This window comes from Rhagoletis pomonella, unplaced genomic scaffold, assembly GCF_013731165.1.
Source record: "Rhagoletis pomonella isolate Grant_MI unplaced genomic scaffold, Rhpom_1.0 Rhpom_scaffold_00004, whole genome shotgun sequence".
Classification (NCBI taxonomy): Eukaryota; Metazoa; Arthropoda; class Insecta; order Diptera; family Tephritidae; genus Rhagoletis; species Rhagoletis pomonella.
In genome coordinates, this window is record NW_023458558.1 from 37,784,551 (window position 1) to 37,808,321 (window position 23,771).

Sequence of the window (23,771 nt, forward strand, 5' to 3'; positions counted from 1 at the left end):
GAAGCAAAACGTTGAAACTTATTGAAATCGAACTAAAATTACGGCCGCTTTTCATATAACAGTAAATTTCAGATATGCTTGAAACTTCAATATTTCGAAATTTAAGGACGCCAATTTACTCAAAATGGATACACCTCGGTTTACCATGTAGCGGTAGCTTTCGGAAAGGTGAAAAACATATATTTAATACTTGCGCCGGGTATTTAATGTTCGGCTCCGCCCGAACTTAGACTTTTTTACTTGTTAATTAACATCTTTTGTATTAAAGTATGTATGTATGTATATACTTTAATTATTGTACGGAAATACGAATAAAACTCTGCCAACTCGTTTTGATAATGTACATACTAGGTAGCTTAAAAGATATGACAATAAATTATAGGAATGACTGTTCTTTCTCTGAGTATAAGTACGATTTGTTCTGAAAGACCGCACTAAAGTGAGTATAAATAAGTTGAATTTGAGGTGTAATTTATGATAATACATATGTATATTGTTTTTAAATTTTTAAGAATGTAAGAATTTCAAAGTTTTTGTCAATCATTTGTTGCAAACAAATTCATGTCCATTATAACTCTATTGCGCACTCATGCTTAAATATGTGTCTATATACATACAAACAAAACCTGTGCATGCTATGCAAAATGTAATATACAGAGTGCTGCCAGATTTCTTGGCAATAAACATGAAAATAAGTAAGATACCACAGCCTACTTTTAGGCATAATAGAAAAAGCAACTAAAAAAGCCAGGCGATCATGCTCTTTAAATGTTGTACAAAACTCTCTCTTAAAAATAGCTTATGCAGCTGTATAAGAGCAGAAAAGTTTTGCTCAAAAGAGTTCATGTTGTTAAATATGTATGTACTTTTAGTATATGCATTTGTACATTAGTGTCGTGTATTGTGCCAACCTTTAGCTGTTTATGTTATTTGTATATCAAGATTTCTTATTGAGAGATTCTTCTACACAATTATTATAAGCCGAAAATCATAGCTTCGAGAAACTCTCAAATACTTATACGCTTATATAGTTATGTATGTGTTCTGATATGAAATATAAAATGATGCAGATTAAAATTCTAGTTAAATATTTTTGAAATAAATAGTTGCGTTTATACTTCGGGATAAAACGAGATAAGTATACTGATCTGTGCTAATCATATTTCAATGTTCGCAATTAGAAATGATCGCTCATACAGCAAAATTTTGATTTAACGAAATTAAACTTTAAAGTTTTCTTAAGCCAATTTTTAATGAATCCTTAACCTAAAAATGTTGCCTTCACATTTTCAGCTGCGCACAAATACAAAGGTTAACTAATTTTTTGAGAACAAAAATTACGTAATTTTGATCGTACTTTGAAAAACAGATTTTTTTATTTACCCGCATATTTTATAAGAAGGAAAAAGTAAACAAAAGCCCCAGAAAATGATGTGTCCTTATTATAAGAACGAAAAATTCCACATCTCTAACCAATAATGACAAGTAAACAATTTTGCACAAAATTAGTTTGATTACGATGAATTTCTCGGATTATTGAATCTCAAGTTTTCCCGGTAGGGGGCTTCAATACTTCCAATGCAATTCTGACAATGTCTACGTTAAATAAAGGTGTACTAATTCAAAATAAGCATTTTCTTATCAATTTAACTGAATTCCATTTTTGACATAGGTGGCACACCGCTTTAAAAATATTTGCGACAGAAACTTATTTAAACCTCTTTACTGTAATACCCGTTACATTGCATTAATTTTAGCAACTTATTTGAATATAATTTTTGAACAGTTGACAACCCTCCTCAAAAATATTTTCGACAGTAAACCTTCCTAAACTCCTTTATTATCAAGCCCATATTGCCCTATTTAATTGATCTCATCAGCTAAATTAAAATAAAATTTTCGAACAGTTGGCAACCTTCCGAAAATATATTTTCGCCTCTGAGCGTTCTTAAACCTCTTGCTGTTGATAGCCAATATTTACTTTATCTTATCAATTAACTTAAACTGCAATTTTCCTACATGTGGCTACTCTAAATTTTTTTTTTTTCTATATTTTAATTTAGACCTCTAGCAATGCACGGGTTAAAACTAATTCAAGTCCATACATTAATTTTTTTTTGAGTGATGCTCGTACAAACATATATACAGAGAGATAAAAATTATTATTTATTAATATACATTTTTCTTTAATATCTCTAATTTACAAACATCAGCTTATGCATTGGCATTCGCAACCGCGGAGCTTCCGCATTAATTTTAACATTCGCATTCCTAATAATCAATGCGAAGCTTTTGCACCGATAAAATCTATATTATGGCAAACAAAATGACAAATTGTGTAAATAACAAAACTTGTCAAATGTCATATTTATCAACTTTGATAAAAAACATGTCTTTAAACATATTATTTCTTAGGCTATATAACCGAGCAATCATTGGGCAGTCAAACACGACTTCTACTTGACCTTTGACGTATGTCAAAGAGAACATAGTCTTTCTAACAATATTTTTTTTTCTGTGCTTTAAATACCTGCATTGGTTTCTTTCTTTATTATGATTTTTTTTGGACCAATCTTAAAAAAAAACTACTAGACAAAAAAGTAGAAAGTATGCGCTGTAATTCTTAAACAAATTTTCGTGATTTGCTTTTGATGTTAAATATATTCGTTTTAATAATTCCAAACGGGGCTCTTTGGTGAATTTAGTTTTGCAAACATTTTAAAAGCAATAATTTTGTTTACTTGTCGGACAAAATTTTTTTCATAGGGATATACATTGGATCCTTGGCTAAAAACTTCTGCGGTAAAACTGTCTTTGCTATTTAAAGTCGAAGAATAAAGTCCTTCAGTATCGGCAGAAATGATCAACGTCTGACTATAAAGAGAGTCGATGCTGAAATAATTAAAAATCTATAGGTCTGACCTTCAATAAGATAAGAATTATGTAACTATCTGAAATTATTAAGAAACGGGGGCGCTTTTTAATAAAAATAAAAATATTCTGATCCGTTTCGGTTGGCAACCACGACTTTGAAAAAAGAATTTTATTCAAAATTTTCAATCCTAGAATATAATAATTTATTTTCCATATCCACCTATTTAGCTCGCTATAAGCACAAATTTTTCAAACCAGTCGCAGAAGAAAGTATTAGAAATGAATTACAAAAACTGAAATCGAAAAGCGCTGATGAAGTTACAGATTCCCCAAATTCTGAAACAGACAAAGAAATGAGCTTTAGAAAAACCCCACACAGCTGATTTGGCTTGTAAGCGCTGTGTGCGTCTTAATGTTATATTTACACAAATACAAAAACTACGTGATTTCCTTAAACAAATCGGTTAACTGTCAAAGAGAATAAGTCAATATTTTTTCGATATGACAATTTTGGTGCCATTCGGTTCGTTTAACGGAGCAGTGTTGAACAGCACCAAATTTTCGCTATCGGAAAAGTACTGAGTTATTCCCTTCGGTAATTAACCCATTCAGATACTGGATCCAAATTGTTAAAAATTAGTTAGTTAAGTAGAATTTTGGCATAAAATAAGACCATTATGCAGTTTTTGCTGCTGTATCTCAATATCCGCTTCATCAATCGCCACCAAACTCGGAACGAACATTGTCTAGAATATAACTAAGGTGTATGTTGAATACCTTTGAAATCTGGCAATACCGACGCCCACCTCTCATATAACGGTAATATACAGATATACGAAAACTGCGATAAATCAATAATTACTGAAGCTAGCTTAGTTAAAATTGATCTGTTCAATACTTCAAATTAGTCTAAATATGACCTCTTAATAAGGTCAATCGAAAATCTGTGAAGTAGAATATACATTTTTTTTTTCAAAACTCAATCCTGACCATATGACGAAGCAAATATTATTTTGCACCATTAGTCAGGGTCGGAAAGGGTACTTTCTGCAAGTGCGAAAAGCAGGGGTGTGTATGACGCTACTTAGCGTAGAGGGCACTGAGAAGACCACATTTTTCACTGGAAAACAAAACGGCGTAAGTTTCGAAACTTGAACAAATTTCATAAAGGTCAATCAAAGTTCAAAAAATTTTAATTAAAATTTAAAAGTTTTAACAAGAATTTTTAGAAAATTTTTGGGTATAGGTACTGATTTGTAGCCCATTCACTTAAAATTACCAATGAGGTTCTTCGCGATTGCCTGGTTATCAGCTTATGTGGTTATATTTTGTATTCAGTTTACAACAATTAAATACACTACACAATACTAATTTTTAACCAGATAACCTGATAACCAGGAAGGTGTAAACAATCTCATTCATTTTTGAGAGTTATTTTTTGTCGGGAGTCTTCCTAATTTTCATATATCATATCATATAAAAATTGATTTCGTGGGTTTAGAATCGACAAAAAAATGGGGTGTGTCGATTTGCTTATCTATTGCTTTCTCTGGGAATTGACGTGCTGTGAAAATCTGACCCATAGTGAACTTACCAGGTCTGAAGTCACATTGTCGTAAATCGTTGAGAGGACCTTATAAGCAATTAAGAAGGCTTCTTCCGCGATAGTTGTTAAAACTCCCTTCTTGTAGATTGGAAAAGGTGCAGTCTTCGGGAATGTATAGATCACACTAAATTCTGCTTAGATTCTGCGCCCAGCCAGCTCTTCGTTGCCGGCTTTGAACAGCTGAGCCGGTATACAGTTTTCCGAGGAATTTTCCTTCCTTTCATTCGGCGTTGCACATCCCAAGCCTAGCGGACAACCAATGCTGGAACGAGTGTTTTTACAACCGCTTGTTTCAAGACTTGACTTGAATTTTTTAAATCCTATAACAATAGTAACACTTTCGGAATATAAAACTACTTTCCCAGTCACCAGAAGTCAGAGGGTTAATAAAAAAGAAATTTCAAAGTTATACTAACATGTACAAAATGTCAAAAATGTACAAAAGCCCCGGCTTTTTGTGCGATTTATATATGTATATACATATTCTGTCCTGATTAATTATTTAGAGTGGCAAATTGTCTCGCCGCTATTTATTTTATATATCTCCAACCATAAATTATAAATGTAATTTATGAATTTTATTAAGCTAAAAGTCAAGGCAGTATTATCACTTAATTAATTTTCCGCAAAATTTCAACACATTTAATGAAAAATTCCACTTGGAAGCATCATAACCAAAATTTCAATAATTAATTCGATAATCTAAAAATAGTGTTTGTATGCATTTGAACACAAAATTATACAATTTATACGCGTACACACACATGTGTATGAATATACATTTGCTATGATATATGGCCAACACGCCCAACGGACAGCTGTGTTTATTTTCCTTTAACGCACGTATGTAAATATGTAGATGTGTTTAAAAATATATGCATATAAATATGTATATGTATGTATTTTTAAATGGCAGTCACATGCACACAAACTGAACATGTTTCTTGTCAATTTAAATGCAAATATTTTAATTGGTATAACACAGCTTTGTAGTGGGTGTCCAGCAGTCTCTGCTTGACACATAGATACTAAATATATTGTGCATACTTACTACATATGACTGTATCTATTTAGATATGTAATGATACATATCGAGCCCTAACCGCCAAAATAACGTAAGCGACATTTTTTTCAAAATTTTATTTTTGATGCAGAAATATTCCTAGAGCATCTAGATGCATTTCTGCATCAAAAATAAAATTTTGAAAAAATGGTCGCTTACGTTATTTTGGCGGTTAGGGCTCGATATAACATAACATAAAGGGTCAAAAATATTTTCGTTATACCCAGTGGCGGATCTAGATTAAAAGTTTGGGGGGAACGAGTACTTTCATAATGATGTACCAATTAATGATTTTGTTAATAAGTAAACATAAACTTAATTTTTGATGCATATACATATGTATGTATGTAGACACTGAAATTGATGCGGTTTTTTCCCATATTGAGAAATCTTGCCTTCACTTCTTCTGGCTTTACTTCAATGTCTAAATTTACAGTAAAACCCGCTTAAGTACCTCTATGCGGGTACTTAAGCGAACATAATTATTGATGTAGTTAATCTTCTTGGTAACTTACATAAATAACTTCTTGAAAAAAAAACATTAACATTTAATGAAGTGTACGTTATTTAAAACCAAGATTGTAGCATTATCTAAACACATAAATAAAAACTTTATAAAAAAATCGACAAATCTATGGTATGTAATTTTCAAAAGAATTCAATTCTTTAAAGTCATTGATTATACATATTTATACATACATACAGTGTTGGACATATCTATCGTTTCGGACCAAAATCAAAATGAAGTTTGTCACTTATGCTTATTTATCAAATTTTAAGATTTTTCAATCAAAACACATTTCATTCCCTAACAAATACCATATAAACTGAAGCTTAAAATTTTCATCAAAATATCAAACTTTTTCCCAGACGTGTTTATAGCCCATTCACTTTTAGTGTAATAATGTGCAAGTTTCAAGAAGCACGTTCAAGGGCGCACTTGAAAGGGGAAAATTATAAGTAGAAAAAAAATTTAAATAAGTAAAACAAAAAATTTAGGTACCTAGGCGGGTTGGGTAAATAAGCGGGGAGGTACTTAAGAGAGGGATTTTCTTCAGATTACAGGTTACTTAAGCGGGTTAGGTAATTAATCGGGGGGTACTTAAGTGGGCTTCACTGTATATTGAGAGGGCCAACCCGTTTAAGCTGTCTTCCCTCATGGCGGTGTGCATTATGGCATTCTGACTACCTCTACTACATACAGAGGTGAACGCAGGTATGGTTTTTTGGGGGTTCGATTCCCAGATGGGCTGGGAGTACATAAGAATATGCAAAGACCCTTGAATTCATCTTCTGTATACTGTAGATAAAATTATATCCAGATTTGTCCTCATCTGAACCATGATAAAAAATATAAGTCAGTCTGACCAGCAATATAATTTAAAAATTCAAATACTCAAACTCACACACACATTCTCGTTTTCAATCTCAAGCAACAACAATTGTGAATAATTTTTATTTTCTTTAATTGCAATTTTATATGTTTTCAAAATGCTTGCAAACGTCAGAAAAAAATATGGCCGACAAATTGGGAGAATGAATTTACCTTGTAATGTTTTTGTCATCATCTGAAGTATGTGGAGTAATCGCTTTATGTTGACATCTTTAATAGATAACAAGTTAAGAAGTGGACGAAACCGAATTTTATATACACTCCGCAGGTACACTCAGAAAAAACATTCCCTGATGCTAGGAAAGAGTATATTATTTTATGGAAATATTACCTCGAAAGGGCTCCAATGACATGGCTGTCTTAAAATGGTCCATTTCACAAGCCTTTCGTTTGGTTATTATCACCCGTTCACTTCATGCAATAGTTTCGCGTTTTAAATTTTTTTCTATTTAATTGATGAATATTCCGCCCTATGTTGAATATCGTCATCGCTAGTAAAAGCGACGATACTGCCATCGTCAGCCATGTACTGATGCGCTGACGATCGTCGACGATGACGATGACGATATTCAGCATAGGGCCGATTGGCAACACCTGCTAAAAGTGTGAAATCGCTTTGCCACTGATCTTTAAATATGGCATGGCTAATCATCTCGGCCGCTGTGGTGTAGTGGTAAGCAGTGCGGCTTCCACTCCGCAACGCTTGGGTTCAAGCCTTGGTCAAGGCAACATCGCAAAAAATATAGAAAATAAAAGGTTTTTTTAACAGCGGTCGTCCCTCGGCAGGCAATGGCAAAGCTCCGAGTGTATTTCTGCCATGAAAAACCGCTTCTCATACTAATACAATCGCCGTTCGGAGTCGGCGTTAAACTGTAGGTACCTCCGCTTTGTGTGACAACATCAAGGCGCACACCACAAATCGGAGGAGAAGCTCGGCCAAACACTAACATAAGCGCCAATCTATTATTATTATTACAATCATATTTCCCCCATTTTCAATAGCAACTTACCTTGGATAAATTTCGTTGAGATATCTCAATTCGAGTTATCGTGTACACGGCTAGACGGACGGACAATCCTAGGGGCTGAGAGCATTAAACTTCCGACTTTACCTTTTCACATGCATTTTTTGACCGCCCTAATGTACACACACATATACAAATAGCTTTTGCAAACTAAAGTCACTACATACGAATCGTGAATAAGCTGCGATATTTGTTTATTTGCATGCCGGGGAAAAATCGTACTTGTTTATATGTATAAATCTTTGAATTTATTTATGAAATCAGATATGTAAATTCGTATGTATATCATGAAAATTAAAATGTACGTGTACGTGTACGTATTTATTTATTTGTTGCAGCAAAATTTCATTGGACAAATATTTACTCTTTTCTTGCTTTTAGTTTTTAATAAATACTTAAAAGTTTTTAAATTTATTTATTTTTTGTTAATTAGAGTACGACTACATTCACCCCATTATTTATTATTAATTAATATATATGTATAAATGTTTACTAAAACCTATCTACATATTTATTCTGCAAGTCTTTAATAAGTAGGTTCCCAGTAGACACTTGGTTTCACCTTGGTCAGTGTACCCTGGTTGCTAATGTAGATCCCACCATTGTCCTGCAAATCTACCACTTGAGCCAAGTGTTCTCCACAAATTTCGGGTGTCTGGGTTTTGCTATTATCGAATTTAGCGCCAATCGCTTTAGAATAATCAAAGGTATATTTGGTGGAGAGATTGTTCTTCAATGGCGTGTCAGTCAAACCGGGACAGAATGTGCTCACTGCAACGCCAGTGTGTTCATAGTAGTCGGGATGCTGGAATATAAAATCATAGGACCTTTTAATTAAACTAAATAATTTTCTATAAAGTTTCGTTGCTTATTTAGGTTTATCTTTGCACACATACCCCTAGAGAGCGTGAGAAACCCACTACGCCAAATTTGGAAGCACAATACACAGCCGCTGGTGGACATGGTTCTAGACCCAATACAGAGGCGATATTCACAATAACTCCACCTCGCCCCTTTTGATTTTTATCCATGTAAGGCAAAGCCTCAAAGGTGGTATTGATTAGACCAATCAAGTTGACATTTATAGTCAACTCAACTGCGGGGTCAGCCAAGATGCCAGCTCCGTTGACTAATACGTCGATGTATTGCACTTTGGACACCAAATCGGCAAGAGCGCTCTTGATCGATTCCTTGTTGGTGATGTCAAATTTCGTGTAGTGAACTTTAGTGTTGGGGTTGATATCCTGCAAAGCCTTCACCGCTTCAGGTTTGTCCAGAATGTCAAAGGCGAAAAAGGACTGCGAAAGAAAAATTAATTATAGAAATTTTTAAATTTATTGTTATATGAAGCATTTTTGTATAGAATTTGCTTAAATAATTAGAATAATGAATACTTTAAACACATTAAACTAAATAAAGTTCACAATGGCAGTAGTGAGAGAATTTGAATGGTCAGTTTTATGATAAAAGTGTGTTGTCACGAATGAAGTGAAAGAAAAGCTTGCTGAATCTGAAAACTGCACAGAAAATTTGATAAGGCCACAGATAATTTTCATCCAAAAAAAGCCGACTTCAATTATCATATAAAAATTTAAGATTACCGTTAATTTCTTCACGATCTAATGATCGGATCTAAACCCAATTATGTAGTATGGGAGCACCTCTGAGGTACCACCTTTTTTTTAGAAAAATAATTATAGAAAACATTTAACGTGGTCAAAAGTAATGCCTTAACAAACATAAAAAACAAAAAATTATCCGACGAATTGATAGCGTCCTCCGTTTTTACAGTCGGTTAAAAATAACACAAAATCTTTTAACTAATAACGAGACCTTCTGATTCTTATGGTATATTCTCGAAGACAAAACTTCAACTAATATATATAAAAAATTCAATACCTTGCAGTTTGCGATTCGCTCCCACTGGGACAAAATACCGCTAAACCACATACGTGCAGCATAAGAAACCCGGACAGACTCGATGCTGCTATTCATTCTAAAGATGGCTACATCGAATAATAATACACTTTTTTAACATTTGACTAGCTTTTATGATAAACTGATGTTTTAAATAAAAAAGCAAAAAAAAATTATAACTTTTTTTATTGATAACACTTGGAGTACCTATCCCTGTATATACACAGTTAGATAAATATAATTTTTCGAATAAGTGGTTACCCTAATCCAAAGTATTTTCAAAGTAAAGTTTTTATAAAACTCCTTCGGCTTATATCTACTCATATTTAAATATATTATATACATATCTTGTGTTTAAGTTAATTAAACTACACCTATCAAACAAGTGGCAACACTTTATAGAAGTTTTTTCAGACTAAAATCTTCCTGAATCGTTTTCTTTTAATTTTCACCAATTAATTGACGATTTAGGCTGAATTTGAGTTTTCAAATACGTGGTAATATTTTTAAATACAATTTTGAAATAAAGACTTTCTAAAACCGTTTCGATTAATACACATTTTTTATTAAGTAATGTAACATAATAAATAACTTGAGTTTAAATTTTTAAGCCCGTGGCATCCCTCTTCAAATACCTCGAAGATATTCTAATTGTTAAAAAATTTCTTAGCACTCTTTCGTTTGACACCCGTATTTTAATATTTCATATAAATTGTGCATAATTTAATTTCATTTTGCTTTTAAAACAGGTGCCAACCCTCTTTAAATTATTTTCAATTTGAAACTTTTTTAAAACTCTTTCGTCTGACACCTATATTGTGACACATATTTAAATTGCCGATAAGTGCGCCAATTCAAGTTTGATTTGGTTTTGTAAACATATGGCAACTCTTCTAAATATATTTCGAAAATAAAGTCTTTCAAACTCATTTCGATCGATACCCCTATTTTAAATCATTTAACTTATTCAATACTCCTAATTTGTCCAGGTTTCAGCTCTCTTAGAAAATATTCTAAATATTTAAACTAAAGACTTATTATTTTAATATTCTTTCGTTTTGAGACCCATATTTTAACTTTTCGTACAACTCCTTTATAATTTATTTAATGCTGACTTTTCGAACTATTGGCAACTCTATTCAACTATAATTTTTATATCTCTTTCGTCTGACACCCTAATTAAGATACATATCTCTAATACCTTTATTTAAATAAAATTTGACATTTTAAACCAGTGGTAACCATCCTACATTTAGTTAAGAAATAAATAAGGCCTTTTCAAAAACATTTCGATTGATACCCATACTAAATATGATCAATTCAATTCTTTAACAAGTGGTAACCCTTCTCGTAAAAATAAAAATTTATTGTACATTTACAGGTAAACCACAATACCAAATTTGACACATGAAACACTGGGAACATTAGCGCTCTTTATTTTTTTTTTGGTTTTACTTTAATTTGTTGTATTTTATTTTATTAGTTATTTCTTTTCAAGTTTTGCTATAATTTTTTTTTACTGAGCTTTATTTGTAAACTCACGCTAGAATATATATTTTCATTGCATAGAAGATTTTAATATTCCGACTTGTAAGATTGTTTTTTTTTAATATCTTTAGGTAATATTTGATTCATTTTTTAACCGACTTCACAAAAAGGAGAAAGTTATTAGTTCGTCGGAATATTTTTTTATTTTATTTTTTTATGTATGTTATCGCTTAACTTTGGACCACGTTAACCGATTTCTAAAACTTTTTTTTTTTTAAGGAAAGGAGTTACCTCACAGGTGGACGCATGCTAATTTGGTTTAAATTTTTTATGAGAAATGAAGTCGGTTATGTTTTTTGCTTACAAATTGCTTGTTATTATTAAATTTCTTAAATTCATTTTCACTCATCACTTTATACTTATTGCAATATCCATTCACTAAGTGTGTTCTTTTTTTCATGCAGCTTACCGCCAAATCCAAGGTCATTAACTCTTTGCTGGCTTCATAGGCAATGGAGCCCAAAGCGGCAACAAACACCACATTTTTACCCGCCAAACTCATTTTCGCTTAATTTATTGTTTTTTTTTTTATTACACGAAAAATAGCAATAAAATGAAAACTGTTGCGTGCAGTACTTCTGTGTATCGACTGCGATTCTTATAAATGACTTCCCCGGTTTTTATATCCAATTTTCGGCGAAGGAAGAGGCTTTTTTGGCTTCTAATTAGAAATGCAATAATGCAGAGCGCATGTCACGGAGCTTTGAATAAGAAATAGGGCGGTTGCCTCTTAGCTACATATAAAAGTACATACATACATATTTAGCTTTCGGTGCGTCGAATTATCATAAATAATGATTTTAAGGAAAAATTTAATTTATAAATTTCTACGTACATACATTGGTAATAATTAAATCACAAATAAATGAGTTGCACGAAAATATCTTGTTAGTTTAATTGCAAAAAAAATATGTAAACAAAAATATTCCTCCCTCTATTTTCTGAATTTTATTCACTGTATGTGGTACTCACAGACGCCGATATGTAATCGGTTGTTTGCATTTAGTGCATATTAGCACAATACTATTAATGAGCTTACAACTTTGTATTTTCAGCTGCCAATTCACATCAAGCTTACGTATAAAAGAAAATAAAAAATAAATTGTTTATCTTTTGAAGTACGTAAAACGAGAAAAATATTGACCCACGCTCTTCAGCCGCACCCCAGCCAATATTAATACATCTGCATACATACAGGGTATTTTTTTTTATTAAAATCATATATTTTCTGTAAAATACTTCCAAAGTACAAAGGTACATTTTTACCTGCTTCTGACGTTATTTTGTGATACTTAAAAAACGGTGACACTGTTACCTGAAACATGTTTGCTTATCAGGGAGCTCAGTCCCCCCGCCTACCGTCTCCGCAAGTTTGGCAAAGAACTTCTTGGACACCGTGTATATATGTACGTAATTTTAAATTCTTTTTATATGGTTATAGTTTACCCGGCGCGCCTCGCTTCTTCTCCGTAATTGTCGCTGTAACCACCTAAGCGATTTTGGCCGAGTTCAACAAAGCATGCCAGTCGCTTCTCTTCTGTGCCAACTGGAAATGCCAAGTCCTTATCCACTTGGTCTTTTTATCGCACTGAGCTCTTCCACTGCTACCACCAGTGTGTTCCGAGCTTAATATTTTCAGAGCAGGAGGGTGTCGATTCTAACTATCTGACCAAACTAGCGGATCCGCTGTATTTTAATTCGCCGCACTATGTCGTTGTGAAGGCCATCGTTCTAACTTCCGCGTTATTCGACGCTACCAACGTGCAAAGGCATGTAAGTCTTCTGAAAAATATTTCTTCCGAGTGTGGTTTTTGTACTAAATAACACACAGGAATTTACTTCCCAACTGCCTACTTAGGCCAAAGTAGCACTTGCTGGCCAGGGTAGTTCTGCGTTGAATTTCGAGTCTGACTTTATTATAGATGCTGATGCTGATTTTAGTGGCGTAAGAACTGAGACGCATAGCCGCTGACTGAGTGTTTGATGACTAGAGAAATGTACCTACATACATAAATAGTTCGGCGACGCACAGTGTTTCGACTATATGGAGGCAGGTAGAAAAATGTCATGGTGACAGCTGATGAAAAAAAACCGATTGGTTTTAGAGAACGATACATTTCCAAAAAAATGGGAATGGGCGCGATACCGACTAATCAGTTTAGTTGTCTTTGGCGATTAACCCATTAAAGAAATTGTTTCTTTCTCAAATGTAATCAATTACCTAAATGTCGTGGAAAATTCAAGTGAACGTATCTATCATTTATTTTGGTACTTTCCCATTTTCTTACCAAACAATTTACTATGAAATGTAGATGCTAAAGATTATTAGTAAAAAGAAGTGTGAGTACCGGTCCGTCAGGTCTTGAAATTAGACGAATGTTTTAGAGAATTTTATGTAGTTTTCGAATATATAATTTGATCTTTGCGCGCGACTTTGCAAATATGTGTAATTTTTGTTTTTCAGCTTCTTTTTACATAATTTCGCGAAAAGAATTTTTCGAACAATGAAAAAATCTCACCAAACATTGGGAAAAAAGCAAGTATTTACACCTAGGTCATTTTACAGTATAACCTTTGTTTTCTAAAAGTGGAAAGCAGGAAACAAAAATTAACCAAAATTCCATCACATTTAATGACTGGGCCCACATTTTTTGTGAGTTTTGGAAGTTAGAGTGACCCAATCTTCCCCATATTTTATATTTAGGGTTTTCTAGTAAAGGCGAGAGTACAAACTAAATTTCATCGAAATCGGTAGAGATTTAATGTTTCCGCCCACAAGAGTAGAAGGCGTGGCAATTATTCCATCTTTACCAAATTTCATAATTCCCTACTTCTAAGCAAAACTAGAGCACATGTCAAGTTTCAGTGAAATCGGTGCAAGTGTACTATTATTTCCACCTGCCTCCATATAGTCGAAATACTGTGCGACGCTCTCATTCTTATTTCGAGAAGGCAAAATACGTTACGTTGGTTGCTACGGATGATGTCGATGTCATTGACATATGCCGGCAATTACAGGCTCTTCTAAAAACTGCTTCTAAACGGTTAAGGTCTGTGGTTCTTACATGTTGTCTTCTTCAGCAACAGATTTAAAAATAACATAAGAAGGAGTCGTACTATCTGAAACCTTATTTTATATCACTTTATTAGTCAGCTTCATTAAAAGTGGCATTAAAATCGACAAATATGTAGATGTTGTGTGTCGATCCTCTTCTTGAGGTTCTTTTCCAAGATTTGAGATATTGTGCATACCTGATTTCCAACCATAATTGATATGCAAAGTGGGAAAAATTAAGTTTATTATTATGACGAATCATGTATCAAATTGTGTTATGAATTCTGGCAGCCATCTCTGCCTGCTTAACCTTTTTCCGATTAGGAAGGTAACAAAAATATTCCCAATGAACTATTATATTATGGGTGTTCATGGAAATGCGTAAATGCCTCGTAATCGCGTAAACATCGTGAATAAACCGATTTTCCATACAGAATTAAGTAAGTTTACGAGACTTACACGGTTACGATGCATTTACGCGTTTATATGAATTGTCCTATTGCTTTTTGCATTTGTATATATATAAAGTTATAGAATTTCAATTTTATACTTTTTATTGATAATGATTAGACTTGCTCAATATTAAATTCACTGACTGTTAATAGCATGAGTAGACAAACCGACAAATAATAAACAATCAAGCCCCAAAACTGTAATCAATTGCTTGTTCATTTATATGTACGTATGTATGTATAAATTAGGGTCTCAAGTCACTTGTCTGAATTAATACAAAATATGAACTAAGTAAATTCTTATCAATTGTTATTTTAAGGCCCTTTTTTATCCCTTCAAATATGCAACTTTGTTTTTCGTTCGTTTAATGGAAGAATATCATATCTCAAAAAACTTTATACTCTACTTTTTTCTTCTTGAACAAAAATAAAGAACAATAAAAAATAATGAGTTTGAACAAGACAAAAAAAAACGTATAAAAATTTTGATATACGGGTCATTCCATGCAAAAGAGGAAAACGACATGAATTTTAAAATGCCCTAGTTCTTTCTATTTCAGAAGCAAGCTGCTTTAAAATTACTATATTTCATTAATCAGTCGAAAGATATCAAAAAAATAAAAAGAAGTTGTAATTTTTGTGTATGGAAACTTTTATTTCATGCATAATAACTTTACATCAGTGACAAGCCCATGCCCTACCAGTCGAAAATTAAAATATTTCTGTGAAGATTACATAAGCGTAGTTTTTATTGAAATCGACAGCGCAAAATTCATATTTTACAACGCAAAAACATCCTTCATGAAAATGAAGGGGTTTGGCTAAAACTTATCTTTGAGTGCACAAAGGTTAAATTCAAAAAAATAAAAGGTTCATTTTATTGTCCCGGTAGTCACATTCATTCAGTTGATACTTACATAAGAAATGTTTTGGAATTTTTGGTAGAGAAATTTCTTATTTTACTTATCGTTCTATGTTAAAACCTATTTTTCTCTGTAGTATAAGTTATAACGACTTAGTTATGGTTCACAATTGATGACATTCTGGAGTAAAATGTCCCACCTGTCACAATGGAATGGCTCATTAATTTAAACAAATAGAGCATAAGTAACATTTGTATCATTTACAAGTTATGTATGTATTTACATATATATTCCTACTTATATACATAATTTATTATTCGCTGTCTGTAGGAGTGCACCCACCTAAACTTTTGTAATCTGCCCTTATACATACCTACCCAGTGGGAAAAGTGGTAATGCATTACATACGTAATAAATAATGTAATGTATTTCTTATGAGTTATTGATTTTATTACTGTTTAATATGTATTCAGCATTTAAATGTATCCAAAAAGTCGCACAAATTTCATATTAAATCGCATTCATTCTTGCATTGTTGGTAATACAAAATTGAATGCCCCTATTTTCCTAGGACATCGATGTGGGAAAAATAATGCGTTTTCGAATGTGAAAGCAGCTGTTTTACTGATTGTTTTCTTGTTTTCGATTATATGCATTCAATTTTCCCACTGGGAATGTTTGTATGCATTTGCGAAATATGTGTAAGATCAAGATCACGATCATCGCTAAATTACTTACAAGTGCAATAAACAGCGTTTCTGCTAGAGCTCTTATCTATGCAAATATAATTTTTTTACTTTGTCGCATAGCATTTAGATGCCAGCTTTTATTACTTAATTTAGCGCCAATTACGAGACTACATAACTAAGTACGTCAACATTGTTTGCACGCTCTATATGTGCAGCTTACAAAATGCATACATAGGTGTATGGAGTAGTTACAGTGTGTGTCATTAATATTCAGACAGCCTAAGAGTGCGAAAAAGATCAACAAGTCCTTTAGCTTAAGAACTAAAGCAAAGGATTTATCACATTTTCTGAATCAGTTACTAAAGAAATAGTGTGTTTGCTAACACGACGATCAAACCGTAAGTTCTTCATAACATTAATGTTCGGTGATTAGAGAGTAGTTGGTACAGTTCTTGGTAAATATAAGAAAGCTATTTCTGAATTAACGGTAATGTTCACTGAACACAAGTAAAGAATACAAAACCAGGTACGAGATTTTTATTTGGCTTCCACCATAGCTTGGCTACCTTCAGATATGTACATACATATATTGCTCACCTGTCATATTAATCATTAAGAGCTTCTAAACATTTGATATGTAATTTTTTCGTTCATATCCGTCAGTTAATACCCAATGGACTAATTTTGGCTGAACGATAGACTTGAGTATCCAATGTGAAAGAGCTTGTGCTTCACATAAAGTTTCCACGACAGTTTGGTTTACTGTACGATTGCAAGGTACTTTGCGCTTGACTTTGGTTCAAGACTACTCTTTGTTTAGGTTTGTTTCAAGCTTGGATCTTCTGTTTCCACGTGGATAATTAATACTAAGTCAGTATTCTCTTTAATGTGGTAGACTTTAATAAAAAATAATAATAAAGATTAAATAAACAAAAGAAAAATAGCCGAAACTAGTCAAAACGTCACTTAACTTAATCAGAATGCTTTCCTTTTAAGAAATAAACAATTTATCTAAAGAAAATCAAACGAATAATAATGACACTAATTGTATGTAAGCGGCCGCTGTGCTGTAGTGCTGCAGTGCGCGCTACCACTCCGCAGGGCCTGGGTTGAAGCCCTGGTCAAGCAACATCATATAACATATAGAAAAAAAGTTTTTTTCTTACCAGCGGTCGCCCATTGGCAGGCAATGGAAACCCTCCGAGTGTATTTCTGCAATGAAAAACAGCTTCTCAAAACGTCGTAAAACTGTAGGTCCTTCCTTGTTGTGCGACAACATCAAGCCGCACGCCCCAAATCGGAGGAGAAACTCGGCCAAATATTGACATATGTGTAAGCGCCAATCTATTGTTATTATTAACTGCAACGCATCAGTATACTTTGTAGTACATTGTATTGGTAGCAGTATTCTGCTGCAACCTGAGATGATTGTTCACGCTTGATTCAGTATCACCTACAGAGATTTCTATGTAACTCACAAAGTATGTATGTATAATAAGTAAATTTACGTATTCCTATCATGCGTGCCTTTGTATTTATATTTAAAATCGCTTCACCTTAATAATTACATTTGACTTGAATAATGTGTCCACCAGTAGCTCAATCGACATACTATACTTGCATACAAATACTTGTATCAATCAAATCTCTTTACATCACTTGCTGTGGAGCTTAAGTGACATGAATTGTAAACCTCAGCTTAAAAAGTAAATAAAATAAATATGTGGCGGTTACATATTTTCTGAATATTTGGTTTTGCTTCTCCCTAGATTTGTGGTGTGTGCCTTCATTTTGTAACAGAAAGGAGAGGAACCTATAGTTTAAGGCCGCCTCCGAACAGCAAATGGCTTCAAAGACGAGCGTTTTCATGACAAGAAAAACACTCGGAGATATGCCTTGCCGTTGTCTGTCTAGGGACGACCGTTATTATAAAAACAAATTTTTGGGCTCGAGCTATGGTCCTAATGGGGGATAGTGTGCATCGGTAATCACTTGATCACCCATAGACATTTTTATCCGTAGCGATAGAAGATGAAGATCGAACCTTAAGTAGCGGGACTTGTAGGAGAACTTAGAGTATCAGGTTGAAGATATTTAGTTTACCAAATTGAGAAGCTTTTGGGAATTTCATTTGTATGCTTGCCAAAAGCAAAGGAGGTGTTTAAAATTTTCCTTGGCTCCTGGTCTTATGGATTTCCTGTATTCGCCGCTGTGAGTAGATTCTATTTTAAATGAATGCGCCACCCATTATTGTTCTCCAGCCTTTCCGCGACAATGCCGGTTCGCATCATATAAATAGTCCTATCTTGATTTGGTTTGCATTAACTACGGAGACCTTTTCTTTTAACTTTGATAGCCGCACTAAGAAATATTCATTTGCTTATGAGCCTTATCTTTTTAACTCTGAGCGGAAACATTAAATGAGCGATTTAACGGTCATTAGTTAAGTGCTCGTTAGAGCTATTATAACGAGCGTTTCTGAGTGTGGCTGTTAGTGAAAAATCGTAAATTCAAAGTTTTTCATCAAGCAGCCATTTTTAACTGTCAAGGCTTGATTCAAGATTTATTAATGCTTTTTTTTAACTGCCATACTCTTCAACTAAAATCAGAAAAAAGAGGATCCTTGAACTAATATTTATCTATAAAAAAAGTGGACTATAAAACAAAAATTAAATATTATTTAAGTAATTTTTAAAATCAAATATCTCGAAAACGGTTAAGTTTCGAGCAACCTGTCATATAACCAAATTAATCATAAATTACCGAAATGATAACAATTAAACAATAATAAATAAATGCAATCACCAAATATATGTACATGCATATGCTGCGATCAGCTTATAATTATTTCCCTAGACCTGCGCCACACGCGTTTTCAACACTCCATGCGAATTAATCGTAGCGTTTTCGACAGAAGCAATATTTTGATATGAAACAAAATGGTTTTGAAAGCTAATTTTATTCCATTTCACGTAAAAGTACTGCGATTGACACACAATTACTTCTTTAACTTAAAAAAATTGGGCAAAAATAGTGTTCATCGAAAAAAACATGCAAAATCCACGGGATTTATTCCAAACACAAATTTTTTGTATATTTATTACACTAGTATTATAGATTTTGAGACAAGAAACGCGATTCCACTGCTTAAAAATCGATACAAAATTTTAACACCTCAATTTAAGAAATTAATTTTTGATTGAATTCTTTTTTTTTTGCATGTAGCTGTGCATCCTTCTAGTGCTATCGATTAAGCCATATCTGTCTGTCTGTCCGTCCGTCCGTGTACACGATACCTCGGGCAAAAATTCAGATATCTTAACGAACTTTGGTATGTAGGTTGCCCTTTATCCAAGGTAGATTGGTATTGAAAATGGGTGAAATCGGACTGTAACCATGCCCAAATCCCTTATAACGGTATTTTGGAAAAATTAAAAAACTGCGATATATCTGTAAATATTAGATGCAAACTGTTAATACGAGGAGTAAAATTGTGCTAAAAAATATTGTTATTATGAAATTTTTGGAAAATGGGCGTGACCTCGCCCACTTAGGATGCATTTCCGTATCTTCACCAATCTTTACGAAGCTCTGTACGAGGCTTGGGTAGGGTCTAGCTAAGAAATCTGTTGAAAATCTTTGAAATCGGGCAATAACTACGCCCACTTGCCATATCACGGTAATTTACAGAAAAACGAAAACTGCAATAATCAGTGAATATCGGACTAAAATTACACCCACTTCCCGTATAGCGGTAAATTTCAGACATCCGAAAACTCCGATATTTACATAAATGAGAACGCTAATTTACTCCAAGCTAATAGTTACAACAATCTCTTGGCAATAAATAAGACTGCTATAGACTTAGGAATTGGGCGTGGCACAACCCACTTTATGATTACAAGGTGTATCTCGGTAACCATTTTATAGATTTCTACCAAACTTGGTTCAATAATTTCATTAAGTCTAAGTCAGTCTATTATCGCCTGCTTATCATGTAAATGTAGTTTAGAGAAAGTTGAAACAACGATATTTGATACCTGCGCCGGGTAAATAAAGTTCGGTTTCGTCCGAACTTATACTCCCATACTTATTTGTTTTGATGCCAATTAGCAATGAAAAAAATCGTTGGAAGTCAGCATTCATATGGTGCAAAGATATTCCAGAACTATATGAACAAATTTTTGTTAAGAGCTACTTCCAAAACATTTGCTAATGCAAATGAATGAAGTTACAAGTGAATGAAATTTAATTTACAGCAGAGTATGGCAGCTGTTCCATATTTATCAATTACTAAATTTCATTGCTTGGAATGATATGCACAAAATACCGTTTCTCGACAAAAAGTCCCATTCGCCCTTTTAGTCATAAAATATCGAGAAAGGGCTAAATCCCGAAAACTGGCAACACTGACAATTGATCTGATCAAAATTGTGCCTTAACAGGCGGCAGTAAAGCGGATTAATGAGCCTCAGGGTCATGAGTTCAAATCGCACGGCCAGTAGACTTTTTATTTGTTTATTTTTATTCCTTCAATTATAACTTCTATATTTTTTTAACGTTTTTTTTTCAATTAGTTATTGCTGATATTTTTAATAAAATTAAACTCTAAAGATTTAGATTAACTTAACTTAACTTAATAAAATAAACAAAAAAGGAATGAAATAAAGAAAATTAATATTAAATATTATAAAAAATAAAATTTTTGGCCTGTCACCTACAGACTTGTGGTACGCGGCTCTCACCGCCCGGCTACCGCGGAAGCCAAACTCACTTGCTTTGTTTGTATACTTGTACAATAACCAACAGCTGGCCGTTTTCATCAGTGTCATCCTCGAAATTTTCCTTGATCCGAATTAGTTTTGGTAAATAACTCTAGTATTTAATCGGGATCAACTTCAGTTAATTCCCGTAAGCCACCTGTCTGTGCTTTAACTTGAATTTTTGGCTAAATAATAAAAAAAAAGGAAAATCATTAGAGCCGATTTCGAGCATTTCAGTAAAAGCTACTTCCTTCAATAATTTTGGGTCTTAAATGCTAAATTTTTGCTAAATACACAATAATAATTCTATTGTTCTAAGGAAATTTTAATCCGAAAATGAAACTGTAAAACTTAAGTTGATAGAGCATTTCAAAGTCTTAAAACAGAACCCAAAATAAGCCAATTTTTACCTTTATTTCTATGACGGAAAACGAACTGATCACTTATAAGATTGCATCTGTCGGTAAACTAGAATTTTTTTTTTAAATGCTACATTCCACTTTGAAATCATTTCATTACATCTGGTGCAATAAGCGTTTTTTTAAGCTCTAAAATCACAACTGACAACATTTGAGCAAGACAAAAACATGAAAACTGATGTGAACTTAGTATAGGCACCGTAAGAATTTTTTTCTAACCGAAACAATGTAAACTGCACTTTTTACCTAGTTTTTTTTTCAATAAAAAATTGATAAGGCAACAGGTGTTTAGAAGCCAATAGGTTGCACTTCAGAAACTACTAAGTAAACATATATGAATACATATCGTCACCTGAAATGCAAAGAGACGTCAAAAGCATTGTCGCTGAAATTCAAAAAGGTATAACTAATAAAAAATTAAAAATTCAGTTTTTGATTAATATGATGGATTTCATCGAATTACAGCATTTAATGAAAAAAATAATATTCTTAATCAAGAATTTTTCCATGTCAGTTACGATGTTGTTACGTCTTTTTGCATTTCAGGTGACGATATGTAAAACATGCATTCGTTGCAATTTTGTGTTAACGCAACAATTGATATTTCCAAGCTATTCTGTATTTTCAAATTTAAGTGCAAAATATTAATAAACATATTTTAAAGATGGCCTTTATAAACCTTTAACTTCCATGTTATCAACACTTGAAAAAAAAATATATATGTATATGTGTCCCTGAGAGCAGAAGTGACCTAACCCAAAATTTTTTTTTGTTTGCTTCCCTGCTTAAAATAGTCCGAAATGAGATATATCATGAAATGGAAGTCGCTTACGCTATAATTTTAAGGTTCAGAGCTACATAACGTATCATTAAAGTAAGTAATAATGGACTTTTACTTTAATATGTATTAAATTTAAATCTATTTTAAGAAGTTAAGTAACGGGTGATTTTTTAAGAGCTTGATAACTTTTTTAAAAAAAAAAACGCATAAAATTTGCAAAATCTCATCGGTTCTTTATTTGAAACGTTAGATTGGTCCATGACATTTACTTTTTGAAGATAATTTCATTTAAATGTTGACCGCGGCTGCGTCTTAGGTGGTCCATTCGGAAAGTCCAATTTTGGGCAACTTTTTTCGAGCATTTCGGCCGGAATAGCCCGAATTTCTTCGGAAATGTTGTCTTCCAAAGCTGGAATAGTTGCTGGCTTATTTCTGTAGACTTTAGACTTGACGTAGCCCCACAAAAAATAGTCTAAAGGCGTCAAATCGCATGATCTTGGTGGCCAACTTACCGGTCCATTTCTTGAGATGAATTGTTCTCCGAAGTTTTCCCTCAAAATGGCCATAGAATCGCGAGCTGTGTGGCATGTAGCGCCATCTTGTTGAAACCACATGTCAACCAAGTTCAGTTCTTCCATTTTTTGGCAACAAAAAGTTTGTTAGCATCGAACGATAGCGATCGCCATTCACCGTAACGTTGCGTCCAACAGCATCTTTGAAAAAATACGGTCCAATGATTCCACCAGCGTACAAACCACACCAAACAGTGCATTTTTCGGGATGCATGGGCAGTTCTTGAACGGCTTCTGGTTGCTCTTCACTCCAAATGCGGCAATTTTGCTTATTTACGAAGCCATTCAACCAGAAATGAGCCTCATCGCTGAACAAAATTTGTCGATAAAAAAGCGGATTTTCTGCCAACTTTTCTAGGGCCCATTCACTGAAAATTCGACGTTGTGGCAGATCGTTCGGCTTCAGTTCTTGCACGAGCTGTATTTTATACGGTTTTACACCAAGATCTTTGCGTAAAATCTTCCATGTGGTCGAATAACACAAACCCAATTGCTGCGAACGGCGACGAATCGACATTTCACGGTCTTCAGCAACACTCTCAGAAACAGACGCAATATTCTCTTCTGTACGCACTGTACGCATTCGTGTGGTTGGTTTAATGTCCAATAGAGTAAACTGAGTGCGAAACTTGGTCACAATCGCATTAATTGTTTGCTCACTTGGTCGATTATGTAGACCATAAATCGGACGTAAAGCGCGAAACACATTTCGAACCGAACACTGATTTTGGTAATAAAATTCAATGATTTG

General features: G+C 33.4%; 1 protein-coding gene across 1 annotated transcript; it reads right to left on the reverse strand.

Annotated features, from left to right (window-relative positions):
• Positions 1 to 8,257: 8,257 nt before the first annotated feature.
• On the reverse strand, positions 8,258 to 12,009 carry LOC118737547 (alcohol dehydrogenase 1-like). The gene is made up of 3 exons (XM_036468120.1): positions 11,836 to 12,009; positions 8,858 to 9,259; positions 8,258 to 8,766 (listed from the first exon to the last, which is right to left on the reverse strand). Exons 1-3 carry the CDS (start codon positions 11,926 to 11,928, stop codon positions 8,488 to 8,490), a joined length of 774 nt encoding a protein of 257 aa, XP_036324013.1. The 5' UTR covers positions 11,929 to 12,009; the 3' UTR covers positions 8,258 to 8,487.
• Positions 12,010 to 23,771: the final 11,762 nt, after the last annotated feature.

What these genes read in the sequence shown, in the direction of transcription:
- LOC118737547 (XM_036468120.1), bottom strand. Translation starts at nt 11,928, where the DNA reads ATGAGTTTGGCGGGTAAAAATGTGGTGTTTGTTGCCGCTTTGGGCTCC. An exon ending in TAATGACCTTGGATTTGGCG is followed by an intron (nt 9,260 to 11,835) that starts GTAAGCTGCATG and finishes TTTCTTTCGCAG; the next exon opens with TCCTTTTTCGCCTTTGACAT. An exon ending in GTTTCTCACGCTCTCTAGGG is followed by an intron (nt 8,767 to 8,857) that starts GTATGTGTGCAA and finishes TTTATATTCCAG; the next exon opens with CATCCCGACTACTATGAACA.